The sequence below is a fragment of the Acinonyx jubatus genome, chromosome D2 (genome assembly GCF_027475565.1).
Source record: "Acinonyx jubatus isolate Ajub_Pintada_27869175 chromosome D2, VMU_Ajub_asm_v1.0, whole genome shotgun sequence".
In the NCBI taxonomy this organism is placed as follows: domain Eukaryota; kingdom Metazoa; phylum Chordata; class Mammalia; order Carnivora; family Felidae; genus Acinonyx; species Acinonyx jubatus.
The window spans coordinates 38,157,689-38,175,173 of record NC_069393.1 but is presented as its reverse complement, the minus strand read 5'-3'; the positions used below and the strand labels follow the sequence as shown (position 1 = coordinate 38,175,173).

The window sequence follows — 17,485 nt, the reverse complement described above, 5'->3', positions numbered from 1 at the left end:
AGATTAATTGACCATAAAAGTGTGGGTCTATTTCTGGACTCTCTGATGCATTGATCTATGTGTCTATTTTTGTGTCAGTATGTAAATTTTACATTCAGCTTTTCCTGTTAGTGTGTTGTTTCTGTATCCTGTTTGGACCCTGACCAGTATAGAATTAACATGGCAGCGGTCCTAAGAGATAACCCCACAAAAATGGGATTTAGAGATTTGTTTGGCTGTGCCCTTGGGGTTGAAGGCAGTGCTGAACTACCTGCATGCCAACGGGAAATGGGATGCTGGTAATGCATGGCATGCAGTGACATCACAATTAATCACGTTATCTCCTGTGATTAAGTAACAAGAGAAGCCTGTGCCTTGGGAGGCCAGGTGGCTGCCCCACTTGACTGTTGGGATGTGGGATGAATTCTTTGGAGCATGCTTGATGGTTTACCAAAAGCAAATGCGAAATTCTCAGCTTAAGTTCTGGTCAACAACCAGAAAGCTTCCATGACCACCCTAAAAAGATTCTCTCATTTCTTACAGACACTGGATTATAATCCCTTAAAATCAAACAAAAATTTAATTGTGTAGATTGCCGAATTACATCATGTAAATTCATAGTCTCACTAAGCTTTTCATGTGAAAGGGAAAGAATGGGATCCTGAAATGTGTAACAGGGACATCTGGTTGGATCCAAATAAAACTAACAACTTGAACCCTCATGTCATTCCATCCTTCCCTTGCCAGTGGAAGTACCTTGCCCTGCTGTGTCAGAGAGGAACAGGCTTCTTTGCTCGGACACTGTGAGAACTTCACTGGGGCAGATGCTTTGAAAGGCAGTGCCCAAGACTCATCACCACCTCTCCCATAACTAGGTCAAATCTCAGCATTTTCCAGAGGAACAAGAGGACTCCGGAGAAAACAGATTTTACACCCAAAGAACTGTGAGACTTTGCTAATACATATTTTTAAGCATATTATATGTGCTGTCAAAGCAAGCACCATACTTTTTAAGCATATTTATTGAGCCATGGTTCACACGTCCTACAATCCATCCATTTAAAGGGTACAAGTCAATGGTTTTTAGTATATGCACAGATATATGCAGCCACCAGAACAGTTCATTTTAGAAGATTTCCATCATCCCATTAAGAAACCTCATACACTTTACCTATTGCCCACTTACCCCCCCCATGCCCCCACCTACCCCTTCAGCTTACGCAAACACTAATCTCTTTCTGTATCTATAGATTTTCCTGTTCTGGACATTTCGTACGAATGAAATCACACGGTTTGTGGTGTTTTGTGACTGGCTTCTCTCACGGAGTAGAATATTTCCAAGGTTCACTCAGGTCGTAGCATGTATCAGCACTTCATCCCTTTTTTATAGCCAAATAATATTCCACTGTGTGGATATACCACTTTTTATCCATTTGCTCACTTAAGAACAATTGGGTTCTTTCCACCTTTGGACTGTTATCAGTAATGCTACTCTACGCATTTGCATAAAAGTTGTGTAGACATTCGTTTCTCTTGGGTACATACCAAGGAATGGAATTGCTGGGTCATACGTTAACTCGTGTGTGTGGCCATCTGAGGAACTGCCAGACTGTGTTCTAAAGCAGCTGGACTATTTTTTAATTAATTAATTTTTTAATTTACATCCAAGTTAGTTAGCATATAGTGCTATGATGATTTCAGGAGTAGATTCCAGTGATTCATCCCCTATGTACAACACCCAGTGCTCATCCCAACAAGTGTCCTCCCCAGTGCCCCTTACTCATTTAGCCCATCCCCCCACCCACAACCCCTCCAGCAAGCCTCAGTTTGTTCTCTGTATTTAAGAGACTCTTCCATTTTGTCCCCCTCCTTGTTTTTATATTATTTTTGCTTCCCTTCCCTTATGTTCATCTGTTTTGTCTCTTAAATTCCTCAGATGAGTGAAGTCATATGATATTAGTCTCTCTCTGACTGGCTAATTTCACTTGGCATAATACCCTCCAGTTCCATCCATGTTGTTGCAAATGGCAAGATTTCATTCTTTTTGATTGCTGAGTAATACTCCATTGTATATGTATACCACATCTTCTTTAGCCATTCATCTATCGTTGGACATTTGGGCTCCTTCCATACTTTGGCTATTGTTGCTGGTGCTGCTATAAACATGGGGGTGCACATGTCCCTTCGAAACAGCACAACTGTATTCCTTGGATAAATGCCTAGTAGTGTAATTGCTGGGTCGTAGGGTAGTTCTATTTTTAGTTTTTTGAGGAGCCTCCATACTGTTTTCCAGAGTGGCTGCACCAGCTTGCATTCCCACCAACAGTGCAAAAGAGATCCCCTTTGTCCGCATCCTCGCCAACATCTGTTGTTGCCTGAGTTGTTAATGTTAGCCATTCTGCCTGGTGTGAGGTGGTATCTCATTGTGGTTTTAATTTGTATTTCCCTGATGATCAGTGATATTGAACATTTTTTCATGTGTCTGTTAGCCATTTGGATGTCTTCTTTGGAGAAGTGTCTATTCATGCCTTTTGCCCATTTCTTCACTGGATTATTTGTTTTTTGGGGGGTGTTGAGTTTCTTTATATATGCAGCTGGATTATTCTACACGCTAGCATCAGTCATTATTTTCTCCCCTCATGTGGTTTGTTTTTCACTTACGTGATGGTGTTCTCTGCAGCACAAACATTTTTAATCTTAATTTTGGTGAAGTCCAATTTATCTGTTTCTTCTTTTGTTGATTGTACTTTGAGCGTCATATGTATAATCCTTCAGCAAATCAGATATATTCCTCAACTGTGCTGAGTTTACCATGGAGCTCACCAAAGGACTTCTCTGTTTTGGGTATCATTCTTGGTATATATTTTTTTCTTGTAGTATCACCACTAAACTCTTTCTTACAATTTCTCTCTGCTAAAATTGGTTCCCATCTGTTCATGTTGTTCATCTTTCCCACTAGATACTTTTAACATATTAATCACAGTTGTTTTAATGTTCCCATCTGGGACGGTTATATCTGAGCCTGGTTCTATCGACTGCTTTGTTTATTAACAGCGTCTTTGCCTTGAATGATGCACATTATTCGTGCGATAGAGGATACGGCAGTATAGTGTGCACTCTGGGAAGTGGCCATGCGGCTTCTTGGTTCAAGTCTATTGTGGGACATTAGTGGATGTCGTCCGGAGTTGAGCTGGGCCTAGGTTTTGTTGTTGCTGTTCTTACCTTTGGGGCCCCACAGGTGGAGGTTCCTGTACTGGGGGCCAACTCTGCTTGTGGCGAAGCAGGGGTGCAGAAGGTGCAGAAGGGTTTTCCTCCGTGCTCGTACTCCACTTCCAGCTTTGTGCAACACAGAAGGTTATCTCTCTCCATGCCTTTCCTCCTCCCCTAGCAGTAGACTATGCTTGGAGTGGGGCCAGGAATGCTGTTATCCCGGTCTGGCTTCAGTCTTAGGCATGTCTTGGGTGTGTGTTTGTTCCTTCCCAGTGGTAGCTGATTTCTGCTTGCTAACCAGTATGGGTTCTTGGGCCCTGGATGGTTTCTTGCCACTCCCAGAGGGTTATGGGATTTTTTTTCTTCTACCTTTCCCCCAGCCATGGTGAGCTTTTACTTTTCCCTGGAGATGAAGGGAGTACGGCCCTTCCACGGGTGGATTCAGAATTTTGCTTCGTAGGAGAATATTTGAGGAAGTGAGCAAGGATCCATGCCAGGAGCTGAAGATCACTGCAGGTCCGCCTCAGCAAGGCGGGTCTCAGGGGCCCTTCTCCTGAGCAGTGAAGGTCTAGGGAAAAGATCCTGGGAGGGAACGCGAACTCGCTCTGGGTGGAGGGCCCCTAGCCCTTCCAGACAAACTAGTCCTTCTTTGTCTTAGCAACTCAGTAAAATTTTTACCTGATTTCATCTTACTCACTGGTTTTGTGGCCAAATCTTTTTGCTGCGCTCTGCCACAGGCAGGATGGTTTGGCTGTCCACTCTCCTTAGATTACCTAGTTGCCTTTCTGATGAACTCAAGAAAAGTCATGTCTTTATAGTGTACTCATCTTTTTATTACTGTTGGGACAGGAATGTTTCTGCAGTGTTCTATATCCTAAGCAAATGCAGAAGCCCATACTATTAATATGATAAGGTTACGGGTGATGTAAATTCTCTATATTATAGGGGTGCCTGGCTGGCTCAGCTGGTAGAGCATGCAACTCTTGATCTCGGGGTCGTGAGTTCAAGCCCCACGTTGAGTGTAGACATTAAATAAATAAAACTCAAAATAATTTCTTTGTATTCTATATTTATGTAACATTTGAATTCTCACAAGTGTATTTTGGTTTTATAAGTAGAAGAGTCAGGATTCTTTGGAGAAACTGAACCAACAGCATATGTGTGTGTGTGTGTGTGCGCGCACGTGTATGTATATGTAAAATGAGATTTATTATAAGGAATTGGCTCACACAATTATGGGGGCTGAGGAGTTCCAAGATCTGCAGTTGGCAAGCTGGGGACCCAGAAGAACTGTGGGTGTAATTCTAGTCCAAGTCTGAAGATCTGAAAGCCCAGAGCACTGATGTGTAAGCTCTGGTCCACAGGCCAGCAGACTCGAGCCCCAAGAAGAGTAGATATTTCAGTTGGGAGGCAGAAGGCTCACGTTCCAGCACAGTTAGGCAGGACGAGTTCCTCTTACTTAGCCTTTGGTTCTGTCTTGGCCTTCAACTGATTGGACGAGGCCCACCCACACCAAGGAGGGCAATCTGCTTTACTCAGTCTACCAATGGGAGTGTTAATCCCCTCCAGAAACACCCTCACAGACACACCCAGAATAATGCTTGACCAACTGTCTGGGCATCCCATGGCCCAGACAAGTTGAAACAAAATTAGCCATTACAATGTTGTACTAACAATAATAATAATACCATCATAATTCTGGACAACCTCTTAAGGCTGAGACTGATCTGGGAGGCACAGTGGTGACAAGACTTTCTCTACATGTCCTGTTCCAGTGGCCCTGGACGCCCAGCTGAGTTCTGGCTCCCTGAAGCCACTCACTGAGAAATATTCTCCAGTCTGGACCCACCCACGCCAGACCCTCCTCCTAATGACAAAGAAGAGCTGAGGGCCACCACACAGGGGTCCTCCCCTAGGAGGCATCTTGCCAAGCTGAGTAGGAGGCACCTTGCCAAGTCGGGAAGCCCCTTCTGCCAGCATTATGGAGGAACAGCAGCCCACAAAGCTTGGGCCGAACAGGCGACCGCCACCTCATCATCTGAGAGTTAAAGTAGAGGGCTCATTCCAGATTCCCAGAGCTTCCAGCAAAAAACGTTTCCAGAAGTAACTGATGACTCTCATGGTCTAGTGGTTTGCTTTTGAATCTTGCCCACCCTGGCCTCTGCTCAGATTCTCAGACTTTAGAATTACTTTAACATTCCGATTCCTAGGTCCCACCCACAGATATTTGTATCCAGTAGGTCTCAGGTGTGGCCCAGGGCTCTGCGTGTTTGGCCAGCGCCCCAGCACTCCCAGTAGCATTGCTTTAGGCCTCACCTGACCCGGGAAACATTTACAGACATTCCTTTTCATGGGGCAACATACCGGAGTCCAGAAGTGTGTTACATTCTCCCATGTTCTCCCACGTGCTCCACGCAAGTAGCCGGGCACAGAAAGTAAGCCTTGCGTGACTCCATAGGTACCAAGTCCTGCAATAGGCAGGATTAATCTACAGTGACGGGATCCAGGGGTTGCCTGGGAAGGCGCACGGGGTGGGGGGTGGGGGGGGCGACTCTCTGGAGAGATGGGAACGTTCTATGACTTAGTTCGGTGTGCGTGTTTGCCCAAAGCGATCGAGCTTTACGCTGAAAATGTGTGAATTTGGTTCTCCGTGAATTCTACCTCAGTGAAGTCCTTTTGAAAAGCTGTCATGTGTTGCCTCAGAAAAATGCCATCGCGGATGATTAAACACGTTGTGCTTCCGTGGTATCACACGATGACGTCTGAGAGCACGCGTGTGACTCACCACTTCGTTCACGCATTGGGTGACATGTGTCAGCGAGTCACCATCTTGTTTGTGTGTTGCTCAGGCTCCCGCTTTATACAGTAAGACCAGGCACGGGCCCTTGGGCAAGGTGCTCGCAAGAGAGCTGAGCGAGCGGCCCCACCCTCAGGAAACTGGTTTTAGGAAATTCTCACGTTCCACTCCCCTGGCCCACACCAGACTCCTCTGGATGGACGTGTATGTGCGCGCGCACACACACCCCTCATTCGCTCACTCCCCCCTCACAGAAAAGGAAAGTCTCTGTGAAGTAAACACGAGCCCCACAGGCTCTGTGACCTGAGACCCCTCAGAAATCACCATGGGGCCAGCAGGTCACAACTCAAGGGGCCTGCCTTTCAAACTTGTCGACACACCCTTGCCTCCCTGGAGTCCCCAGAGGTCAAGAGGAGGCTCCACAGGGACAAAAAAAGTTGTGGCTTTGACTTCAGAAGTCACAAGAACTCTGAATGCGGGCACCTGAGGACCAATGGGCCTGTGCATTCTGAGAGGCCCCCTGACAGAGAACCCTCTGGATTGGCGAGTCTGAGTTTCTAGCCCCTGCTCTGTCAGCAGATTCCACAGGGTCACCTGGAGAATCGTGACCCCACTCACGGCCTCAGTTCACCCACTTATAAAATGTCGGACTGGCTTGTGGACCAATTATTATCATCATCACCGTTATCACGAATACTGTTTGGCTCAAGAGCCCATCCTTCAAATGAAACCCCTTGCAGAGCTCCAATAAGAAAAAAAGCCATCTGCCTGAAAATGGGGTTCAGGGGCCCACATCCCTGGTCTCCCCGTACAGCAGAGGGCCCCTACAGCTCTTGAAAATTGTTTAAACACTGCTAAGCTAGCTAAGCTCCCAAAACACGCAGCCGAACTATGGAAACTGACATCAGGAAAACCCTCCATGACTCCAAACGACCCAACTCCAGCCACTGTGACATCAGAATGACAGGGAGCACACATGACAGACTGTAGGAACCCCAAGACGAAATAACTCCATCACGCTGCGAACGGAATGTGACTATTCTGTTATCCAGACTGTTCCATCTCTGGCTGTTTGAGTTCTTAATCCTTCTCTCTCACCCCGAATCTGCCATCCCCGTGACTTCAGAAACACCTAGAATTCCACATCTAAATGGCAAATCTAGGATGATGAAGTCCACACCTAGCTTTACATTTTCACAGATCCTTCCCTAAGACTTTGACACATGGACAATGTCATCGTGCTGGTGAGAGTGTTTATTACAGCGATGTGCCTGGTGCCACATTACACACTTGACACAGATCGCATCCGACTCTCCCCATTCTGTGAGCCCAGCATCACTGTTACCACATTATACAGCAGAGGAAAACAGACTCGGGGTGGCCAAGAGGTAGGGCTGGGGTTTGGGGCGACACCAGTGCTCGCAGATAGCCCGTGGGTGCTAAGAGCCCATGTCTGAGCCCATGCCATCTATAAGGATGACGCTGGGACCCTCCGTGGCTGCTGGGGTGATGATAAACGCTGCTTCCTAAAGCCACCAGACGATCTTTTATAGAAAATAGGATTTATTTTCACATTTAAAGTGAACACAAATAAAAGCCCCAAAGGTGTATCATATACATCATCAGATTTGTTAAACACAGAAAAATCGAAGCCCTCCGGAAAATACACGTTGACGGTCTTCCCGAGCACCAGGCACGCACATGCCATTTCCACTCTCCCCGACTTCATCGACTAGGCACAGCTCGCAGTGGGTTTGTCCCGGGTTTGTCTGCTTCTCCCCTCACGGACTCTCCTCAGAAACTGCGGCGGCGAACCAACAGGATTCACAGTGGCTGGGATAAAAGGCCTTGGCCGAGGACCCTTCGCAAAAGCCCCGATTACGTTCCAAAGGCCAAGCTCCGGGGTTCTGTGGCTTCCGCCACCAAGTGAGGTCATACCACGGCTTAGAGGGCTGTCACAGCTTCATCTCCAGTCCATCTTGTTAATTAAATTATTCCAATCAGAAGAGGATGTTCAACAGATACAGTGGCCCTTTTGCAGCAGCTGCCTTTCCCCCTCGGTCAAGGAAAAGGCAGAAACCTGTACCCGAAGCTAACCCCTCAGCACCCCCGATGTCCAAGGCACAGGTGAACGTGGGCTGGGGGATCACGGATAAGGCCTGATGGCATCACGTCTGTGATGGATGGCCAGAAACGGGGTGGCGAGGGAGGGTGGACCCTGGGGCAGCGGTGCAGTGGGCCCCGTGGAGATCAGACATTCCCCACCGCGGCATGCAACAAGGACAGACAAGTCTGCTGGAGCCCGAGGCGGCCCCCAGGGGAGCCCAGGCACGTGCAGCTGCCGCCAGCCTCGCGCCCTGGTCATGGCACCTCAGCTCAACTGGCCGCAGTCTGTGATGACGATCTTCTTGGACGTCTTCCCACTCCTGGAACCGAAAGATTCTATTTTCTTCACGACATCCATGCCCTCTTTGACATGGCCAAACACAACATGCTTGCCATCCAACCTGTGAGTTGAGTCAGGTAAGAGCGAGAGGTAGTGCGGTGTCACCCAACATCGCGGTCACTTGGGCAGGGAACTCTGTACCAAAGGCAGCAACTGTGTAGGGAGCCCGCGCTGAGAATCTGGACCCACCCCCTCGAAGCTCCGGTTATCAAGCCTTGCCGAGCTCCCCAAAATACACCAGAGGTCTCCCTTCCAGGGCATATGCTCTGCCTCGCACGCCCGGTTGCCCTGGGCCACTTAACCTTAATCCTGGTAACTTCACCTATGAAAGGTGAACTATTCTTGTCCGGCACAGGGAGGTAACGGGGTTATCGAACCACTCCCACGAAATGAGAGGTCCGTGTACGGTCACGAGTGGCAAGCTAAGAGCTGGGATAACGAGCGTGGTGAAAATAAGTCCTGAGAGGCTCTTGATTTGAGAGTTCCAAGGATTCAAAAGAGAGCTCGGTCAGTGCCAGCAAGGCTACCGCTGGCTACCCCCCAAGGGCAGTAATGAAGGGGTTTCATGGAAGGAGCAAAGAGTAGGCAAGGCCAGCAGAGACCTGCTCAGCCCGGAAGGACATCTATGTCCCTTCCGGCTTGGAGGTTAGAGATAGCTGGTATCCACCCACCACTCAGGTCTCCCTAAAGTCCTAGGAAATGGGCTTTATTAAGTCTTAGCTCCAGGCCAGCTATTGTTCCCTTGACCCTATATGCCTCAGGGCTGGGACACAGGCGGGCTTTGGGCAGAGGAACTTATTAGGTGGTGGGTAATCCAGCAGGGAAGACATCCCTAAAATCCATGGGCATGTGGGCAAGAGGGCTCCAGGGTCCGTTCCAAACCTGACGTGAAACCGGGAAACAACAGGCTAAACTAAGCAAATAGGCTTCTACCACAGGCCATCTTGAGGCCTGAGAACTTCTGCTGCATTTTCCCAAGCGTGTTTGGTAAAAGTCCTTTTGTGCGTGTGTGCACGACGCATGGAGAAAATCCCAGCTGACAGCAACAATGAAAACCCGATAAAGACACACTTCCAAGAACACCCCAAATTCTCCCTTAGTCCTTCCATGAACTTTATCCTTCTCCCATACAGACACACAGCCCAGGAGAGGCCTACTGTCCCAGGGCACAGTCCGGCCTCACATGACCTTCCCCTCAGAAGCACACAACGCTTCCTCTCGCTGCAAGGCCAGCCCCCAGGAGCCAGGAGCAGGGAACTCACCAGTCTGTCTTTATGGTGCAGATGAAGAACTGGGAGCCGTTGGTGTTGGGGCCCGCATTCGCCATGGACAGGACACCTGCAAAAATAAGCAGGAGTGAGCCGTGCTGCCCCAGGAGGCGGCTCACCAGGGAAGTCATTCTAAAGAGCGGACAGTTCACACCCTGGCAAAGATGTTTAAGTCTGAAGATCCTGGAGCTGGAAGAGCAGAAGCGGGCCCAGAGGGCGACCAGCTCCCCAGGGCCTGTCCACCTATGCTGCCACAGGGAGGAGAGGCGGAGCCAGAACAGGCCTTTTGCAGGCTGCCTCTTGGGTCTCCAACATGACACGAGGCTGGGTTTTGCTTCTCAAAGAAAGGCTTGTTTTTCAAACTGAGAGCTCAGAATGAAAAAGCTCCAGGAAAACCCAGCACCCCACCCCCGAGTGCTGAAGGCAGGGAGGCGTGTCGCCGGATATGGAGCGAGCAATGGTCGGACGGCAAACCTCCCAGGCGTGGGAGGCATGGTGGCGGCTGGTCAAAGCGCAGGGCTTTCCGACTGGGGAACGGCCGCCGCCACTCACCTGGTCCCACGTGCTTCAGTGTGAAGTTCTCATCAGGAAAGCGGCTTCCGTAGATGGACTTTCCCCCGGTGCCATTGTGGTTGGTGAAGTCGCCCGCCTGCAAGCACAGGGCACCTTCTGAGCGGTGGCCACCCAGAGCCGGCAGGGGAATGCCACTGCGGGGCTGGGGGTAGAGCCCCCGGCGCACCTCGGGCCCACCCAGCCAGAAGCCCCTCAGGCACAGGGGTCAGAAAAAAAAAAAAAAATCCAAGGATATAAGGAGTAATAAAACGACAAGGAAAGCAAGCAAAAATAAAGCTTAAGTATGTTCTGCCGTAACTACCTTGCCTTTCAAATCATTCACTTTTTGTTTTTTTTTTTACCTGGGCAAGTTTTTAAATGATTCTCAAAGGATCTAATGGCCACTCTGAGAGGATTCGTAGGGACACAGAATTTTCTACCCACAACTCTTGGAGGGTGGACAGGGAGGTGGCCAGGGGTCCCCGTTCCCAAGTCCGATCTGTAGGGAGTGGCAGCGGCTGGCACATGCTAGGCCCCGCTCCCTGTCCAGCATCGCCCCCTCACCAGGCCCAGCAGTTCCCCTAAGTCCTGGAGACCCAGGACAGGGTCCCCCTAGGACTGGCATCCTTCCTCACAGCCTGCCTGAGGCTTCACAGAAGAGCTGCCAGCCCCAGCCCCGGCTCCCTGCCAAGATCTCTATCTTCTCGAGATCTGATCCTCAGGTGAGAGGGATAACCTGAGCAGCCTGACCTAAGCATCCACAAACGGCAGCAGGGTGTCCCCAGAGTGGGATGATTCAAAACCCCGGCTTGAGCTTCCGGTGCCCCCAACTCATGCCTCAGAGAGTCTTCCGGCCTTGCAAGTCCCTGCCCCTGCCCGCTGCTATTCAGAGGAAGAGCCCAGCCTGACCTCCACGTCAGCTCCCGCTTCATCCACAGCCCGCCGCAGGCAGAGCTGGGAAAGCCTCTGCAGCAGAAAGCCACAGGCTTGGCCAGACCTGTCCCCCAGCCGCAGCCTCCCTGCCCATCCCTGCAATCGCCACATTGAACACGTCAGCAGGCCCAGTCCCAACACACCGCCACTCGCCACAAGATGATGACAGCCCCAGGTCGGAGTGGAGGGAACGGGGGAGAGAATTCTGGGCTGGAAGGGCTTCAAAGAGGTCATGACATTCATGCCCCTGCCTCTATGGTCTGCTGGCCTCAACACATCAACCCCTGTCTTGGCAGGGTCTGACCGAACAGAGGACCCCTGGGGAGGTTCCTGCTGTCCACACCTGTCCCCAAACCTCTGATACAGCCAATACTGGTCTTTTTGAAAAACAGGCAGCACAGGTGACTAATGAACACTCATCTGACCGAGAAAGATGCCCTTCTCCAGAAAGAGAAGCTCCAAGTCCAGACCTGTGTGTTCTTGTCTCTGCTGTCTTCTCCCTCCTCCTCTCCTATGCCAAGTGCTCAAGGGGACACAGTCAGAGACTGTCTGAATACGCTGGTCCTCCAAGGCCTGAAGATCTACCTGCCCCTGTCCCCCATGCATATCCGGACCTCAGTGCTGGTTCCCCACCTCCACCCCCAACAGGCTCTGCCAGCCAGGCCATCCTGCCTCTTGCCCTGTGGCTCCACTGCCAGGGCAGGGAAGGGCTGTGGCAGCCCAGACAGGCTCTGCTGTGTCAGGGTGAGAAGACAGGCCGACAGAGTCATTCGTCGCTCTCCATTGGGTATCTCCACACACCAGGCAGGTGCTCCCTCATTAATCCTCAAGACCACCCTACGAGGCGACCCATTACCACCCCCCACTGACAAAAGAGGAACTGAGGCAGGGCCACCATACCTGGCACATGAAGGACGGAATCACTCTGTGAAAGGTGGAGCCTTTGTAGCCGAAGCCCTTCTCCCCGGTACACAGGGCTCTGAAGTTCTCTGAGGGTTGAAGGAACAGCAAGTCAAGAGCCGGGCCCCAACTGCAGGGTCACAGCTCATTCTAGCCTGTGCCTCTTCAAATCCCCGCTCCTGCCCCAGGAGGTGAGCAGGGTGTGGAAAGACCCCGGGACGCCTAAGTCTGTTCTGGCTGTGTAACCCAGGGCAAATCATCTCCTTCTCGAAGCTCAGTGTCTGAGCCCTGTGACAAGAGCACACGCTCCTGGCAGGGAGTCCCCGGGCCATGGAGCCACTACCCTGTCCCCCTGGCCACCAGGAGGGAGAAAGTTGTCCCAGAGGAAACTGACCTGTGCCTTCTATTGATTCTGAGGCTATAGTAGACAGGTGGGCAGGGCTAACGCTGAGGCTCAGAGAGGGACAGAAAGCTGGCCCAGGATACACAGCAGCTGAGCCTCCTGTGGAACTCCCATCTGGTCAGAGGTCTCTGTGTCCCAACTTCTCTCACCATCCCACCCACCTGGGCCCCTCCCTCCTCCTAGACCAGACTCAGAAGACCCCCAGCCCCATCTTACCTGCTGTCTTCGGGACGACATCTGCCTTCAGCTGTGGGGAGAGAAGAGGGACAAGAGAAGGTGGTCAGTCCAGAGGCAGGTGACAGAAGGAACCTCCTCTCCATCCATCTCCCACAGTGGCTAAGGAGTCAGAGGGCCACTCCATTCCTTTTGCTCCCAGCCCTCCACAAGAGGCAGCCGAGGCAGCTATCATGTCTGCCAGCTGCTTCCTGAACCCCAACCGGGAGGAAGCAGCCTCCGTTTCCTAATCTATAAGAGCTGACGATGCCATCCTGGCCTACTTCCAGGGGCAGAACTGGCAGAGCTACTGCAGTTGGGCCCCAAGCATCAAAGCCTCAGGCCCAGAGAGGGGCCAACCCAGCCCCTTAGAGAGGCAGGGGGGCGGGACGGTGGGTAAGGGTAGGCTAGAGCCCCATCCAAGCCCACCTCTTGCCTCCCAGCCTCAAGAGCCACCCTGGCGCCACCCCATTAAAATAAATGGGAGCAAGGAGGGTGCTCTCCATTTTCCAGAAGAGGAAACTGAGGCTTAACGAGAGCCTCTGGGTTCAAAACGGGGTCGGGCTTGAGCTACACCTGAGCTTCCGCTGTTACCTACCCCGCTATTTGTTTCTTTGTGAGTCAGGGGCAGGACAGGAGTGCCACCCACGGGAGGATGGCGGGGTTGGAACTGGGGTGAAGGGCCCTGGGCACACTGACCCCGACTTTCAGGAAGGACATCCTGGGTCAGCCTGGTGGCCTAAGGCCCGCCCCGCACGAGAGGAGGCGGGCCGCCCGGAAACCACCTCGGCTCCCTCCCCGGCGCTCCGCAGGGGGCGAGCCCCACCGAGGGGGCGGGGCAGCGGGCCAGCTACGCGTTAAGCAAGGGCAGCCACGTGAGCACCCGGCCCGCCCGCAGCCCCGTCCCCGGAGCACCCCCCCGCACCCACCTCTGAACTTCGGATCTGGGAGCTGACCACGCGAAGTCTCAGGACCTCTCCCCTACCCCAGGACGAGCCAGCAGGGCCCAACTCTCCCACCTGACCTTGAGCTTTCACCTCCACACGTGCCCCCCACTTCCGCCTCCGAGGGGAGACCGGAAGAGACCAATCTGATGCGCCTTGCTAGGGATGGGGAAACTGAGGCCCAGAGCCCGGGTGTAGGGGGCAAGGTCACCCAGCGAGTCAGGCACGGAGCCGGGCCGAAGTCCAGCGTTCTCCGGGACCATCCCGGACGCCCAGTCCGGCGCGGCCCGGCCTGGTGCTCTCACCTCCAGCACCACGCGGCCGAGCGGCTCCCCGTCGGCGCCCACGTCCAGGTACACGAGCGGGTTCCGGGAGGAAGGGGACGGGTCGCCGGCGCCGCTGCAGGCGCGGGCCGCGGGGAGGCGCAGCGGCGCGGAGCGCGGGACCCGGAGCAGGCCGAGCAGGCGGGGGCCGCAGCGTAGAGCCAGCATCGCGGCCGCAGGTCGGGGTGGGAGAGCGGCGGTACCCGCGGAGACCGTAACTGCGACAGTCACGCGCGCCCAGGGGGGCCGAGTCAGCCTGGGCCGCCCGCCGCCGCCTTTATCTGCCGGGCCCGCCTCGCGGCCCCGCCCCCACCCGCCCCTCCGGGCCTGTCCGCGGGCGACCCCTGCCGGCCCCAGCGGTCAGCGCAGCCAGTGAGCTGCTCTTAACGCGTCCCCCACGGTGCCAGAGACCTGAGGGACAGACACGACCTAGCAAAAGGGGGTCGGTTCCATTCTGTAAGAGTTCCAACAGTATGAAAAAAGAGAGGGAAAATATGCTGAAACGTGGTTAGCTCCAAAAGATGAGCCTCGTGTGTTTTTATTTGAATATAACAAAAGGCTACATTCGCCCTTTGTATAGGCGCCCCTCCACCCACAGACCCTGCAGACAGAGACCAAGAGAGACGGTGGGTGAGAGATAAAGAAGGTGGAGATGAGAGGTGTATTAGAGTGAAAGATGGCAGGAGGACGCAGGCAGAGACGCCTCTGGTGGTGACCACAGGCCTCCTGGTCCTAGCCTGGCCCTGTCTCCAGATGCTTCTATACATCGGATCCTCTTCCCATACGACTGGAACTCGAAGGGTCTGGCCAGGTCCCAGCCCTCCACCAGGACTGGGTCTGACTACCGTCCCTTCAACCCCATAGACTGACAGGTCTGGTCTCCAATAACTAGAGCAGCTGGCTGCTGGCTTCCTTGCTCCCCCAGTCATGCTAAGAGCACGCCTGCAGGTAACATAGTATGGGAGCCATTCCATAGGTAATGCAAGGATGAGTAAGTGAAAAGGCAAGACAGAAGAGGAGGGGAAGTGAGAACTACCGCCTGGAAGGATTTACCCCATATGTTGAGGGGGGCTTCTTAAAAGCCTGGTAGGGGGGCGCCTGGGTGGCTCAGTCGGTTAAGCGTCCGACTTCGGCTCAGGTCATGATCTCGCGGTTCGTGAGTTCAAGCCCCGCGTCGGGCTCTGTGCTGATGGCTCAGAGCCTGGAGCCTGCTTCAGATTCTGTGTCTCCCTCTCTCTCTGACCGTCCCCCGTTCATGCTCTGTCTCTCTCTGTCTCAAAAATAAATAAAGGTTAAAAAAAAAATTAAAAAAAAAAAGCCTGGTAGGTATGGGAGGACCACGGTAAGTAAATAATATGGGCCCTGGGGGAGCATCTCGGCTAACATCTTCACTCTCCAAATAGAAAACAAGGACCCAGATGGGGGAAGGCACTGCCCGGGTCTAGGAGCACCCTGGATCCTCCACTGCCAGCCTGTGCCAGTCTTCTCGGACCTCTCTGAGCCTCAGTTTCCCCTCTGGAGAATAAGGATATGATGGTAATCCTTACCCTGCTTGTTTCCAGGTCTGTTTCAAGAGGAAAATGAACAAGAGAGAGAGGAATGTGTCAACTGTTAAGCATTGTGCCATGAGCATCAGTGATAGTTGGACTCTAGTCTTTGCTTCGGGTTTAGGGCTCAGACAGCAGTGGGTCTCAGCTGCAGGGGCTCAGAGGTCCAAGGAGCCTCAGAGGAGGGTAGGGGCTGAACGTTGGAGTCAGGTGGACTTGAACTGAGACCCGAATTGGCTCCTGAGAAGGGGTCAGGCAACAAAATGCTGGCCCAAGTAAATTCACAAGGTTAGAGCAGAGTGTCCTAGGCTCATTAAAATTGTGGCTTGGCCCTTTTCTGGAAGTTCATAGTCCCCTTCTCTACTCCTGGCCCAGGAGGAGCCGGGTCATTCAATGATACCCCAGCTGGGTCTGGGAGCCCAGATGCTCCCCGGGTTCCAGCTCAGGATGGAGCCTCCCTCTGTCCTGGGGAATGGCTCCTCCTTTCTCATGGTGCTCGTGCCCTGAAGCAGAACAGGCCTGAGCAGGGAGCCAGGTTGCCACCTGCCCCGTCCGGGCCCTCAGCAATCTCCCAGGACCCCCCTGTATTGGTGCATACTGTAGACCGCAATGAGGAGGGAGGAATCAGCCCGCATGGCAGTGACAGGTGCTCAGCTCATACAGCCCTTAGCCATGCCAGGTGGGTTAGTGGTACCCTGTTGTCCCTCAAGCCTGCTCTTGGAGGGTCTCCGTTTATCCCCCAGCGAAGCACGAGCAGCCCTCACGCAGGGGAGAGCTGCCTTCATTCACTCAGACACTTTGTCCTCAGAGCCCTTCCCCAGCCCCTAGTTTGTCTGCACCCCACTGCAGCCTGGGAGGCGGTTCCATTTCAGAGATGGGTTGCAAGAGATGGGAGAGTGAATTTCCCGGGAGTGCAGTGTTGGAACGATGATGAATCTGTCTGACCCCAGGGCCAGGGTTTGTTGCATGGGTCAGATCCTTCTCGCTGCCATTCAGGAGCTGGTAATGGGGTGGGGAGGGCAAGAGAGACAAGCTTGGGACAGACAACACAGCAAGAGGGGGGCTGAGGAGTTTGCCAGAAGTCTGTGGAGCTCAAAGGACAGGGCAAATGGTTTCTCCCTGGGGGATCGGTCCAGAGACAACCACCTCTGTGGGGCAGACACACAAAGATGTGGAAAGAAGATTCTAGAAGGGGAATGAGCCAGAGCCAGGCTGGGTACCTTCAAGGAAAGGCTACAATATGGACCATAAACTGAAAGGCTGGGGTGGGGGTTGGCGGGCAATCACAGAGGGTCCTGAAGGCCAGGCTGAGCTCTAACAGTGTTGGATAGCACTGGGGAACCATTGATGGTCCCGTGTCCCCATCTATAGGACCCCAGACTGAGAACCAGCCCTGTCCACTCATGTTCCTCTACTCTCTTTGGAAAATCAGATGTTATCACTACCTCCTACCCACGCCAGGGAAAAGTTCCACCTTCTCCACGGGCTCAGCTGTGAAGTCGTCCCTCCTCGTACCGCCCTCAGTGGCATCAGGAGGAGGGACAGTGCCTGAGCTGAGCCGTGAACTGAAACATGCCCAGCCCTCGAGGACTCCCAGCCCAGGTGACATTGGGCAAGTGTCAGCACTCACCTGGCTCTGAGGCTATTTATAGACTCTGTGTCATCCTCAGAAACAGCAGTTTCTCTCCACTCAGCCAAAGTGGCTTCTCATCCAGGGTGTTAATGGTTTTTGTCATCTAGGGATCCTGAAGGATCCCTTTAGGCATCATAGAGCCAAAGAACAGTCCTGTCATGCTGACATTCAGGGGTGGCGAATTCAGATGCCTATGGGGGTGGGGGGAAGGCAGTGACATACACAAGTAAAGAGTCAAAGCATACTGGGCAGGCTCTAGGGAGAGAGGGGAGGTGGCGCTGTGTCCAAGCACCCCACTTAAAGGGGCAGCTGCTGCCCAGGCCAGCCAATTGTGTAT

At 52.8% G+C, this 17,485-nt stretch overlaps 1 protein-coding gene across 2 annotated transcripts; it reads right to left on the bottom strand.

Annotated features, from left to right (window-relative positions):
• Positions 1 to 7,531: 7,531 nt before the first annotated feature.
• On the bottom strand, positions 7,532 to 14,249 carry PPIF (peptidylprolyl isomerase F). Of its 2 annotated transcripts, none has more exons than XM_027062414.2 (6): positions 13,951 to 14,249; positions 12,705 to 12,735; positions 12,086 to 12,174; positions 10,253 to 10,349; positions 9,695 to 9,770; positions 7,532 to 8,412 (listed from the first exon to the last, which is right to left on the bottom strand). In XM_027062414.2, exons 1-6 carry the CDS (start codon positions 14,134 to 14,136, stop codon positions 8,358 to 8,360), a joined length of 534 nt encoding a protein of 177 aa, XP_026918215.1. In that variant the 5' UTR covers positions 14,137 to 14,249; the 3' UTR covers positions 7,532 to 8,357. The 2 variants fall into 2 exon arrangements, with proteins under 2 accessions (XP_026918215.1, XP_026918214.1); XM_027062413.2 differs by having other exon boundaries at positions 7,532 to 8,493; positions 13,951 to 14,248.
• Positions 14,250 to 17,485: the final 3,236 nt, after the last annotated feature.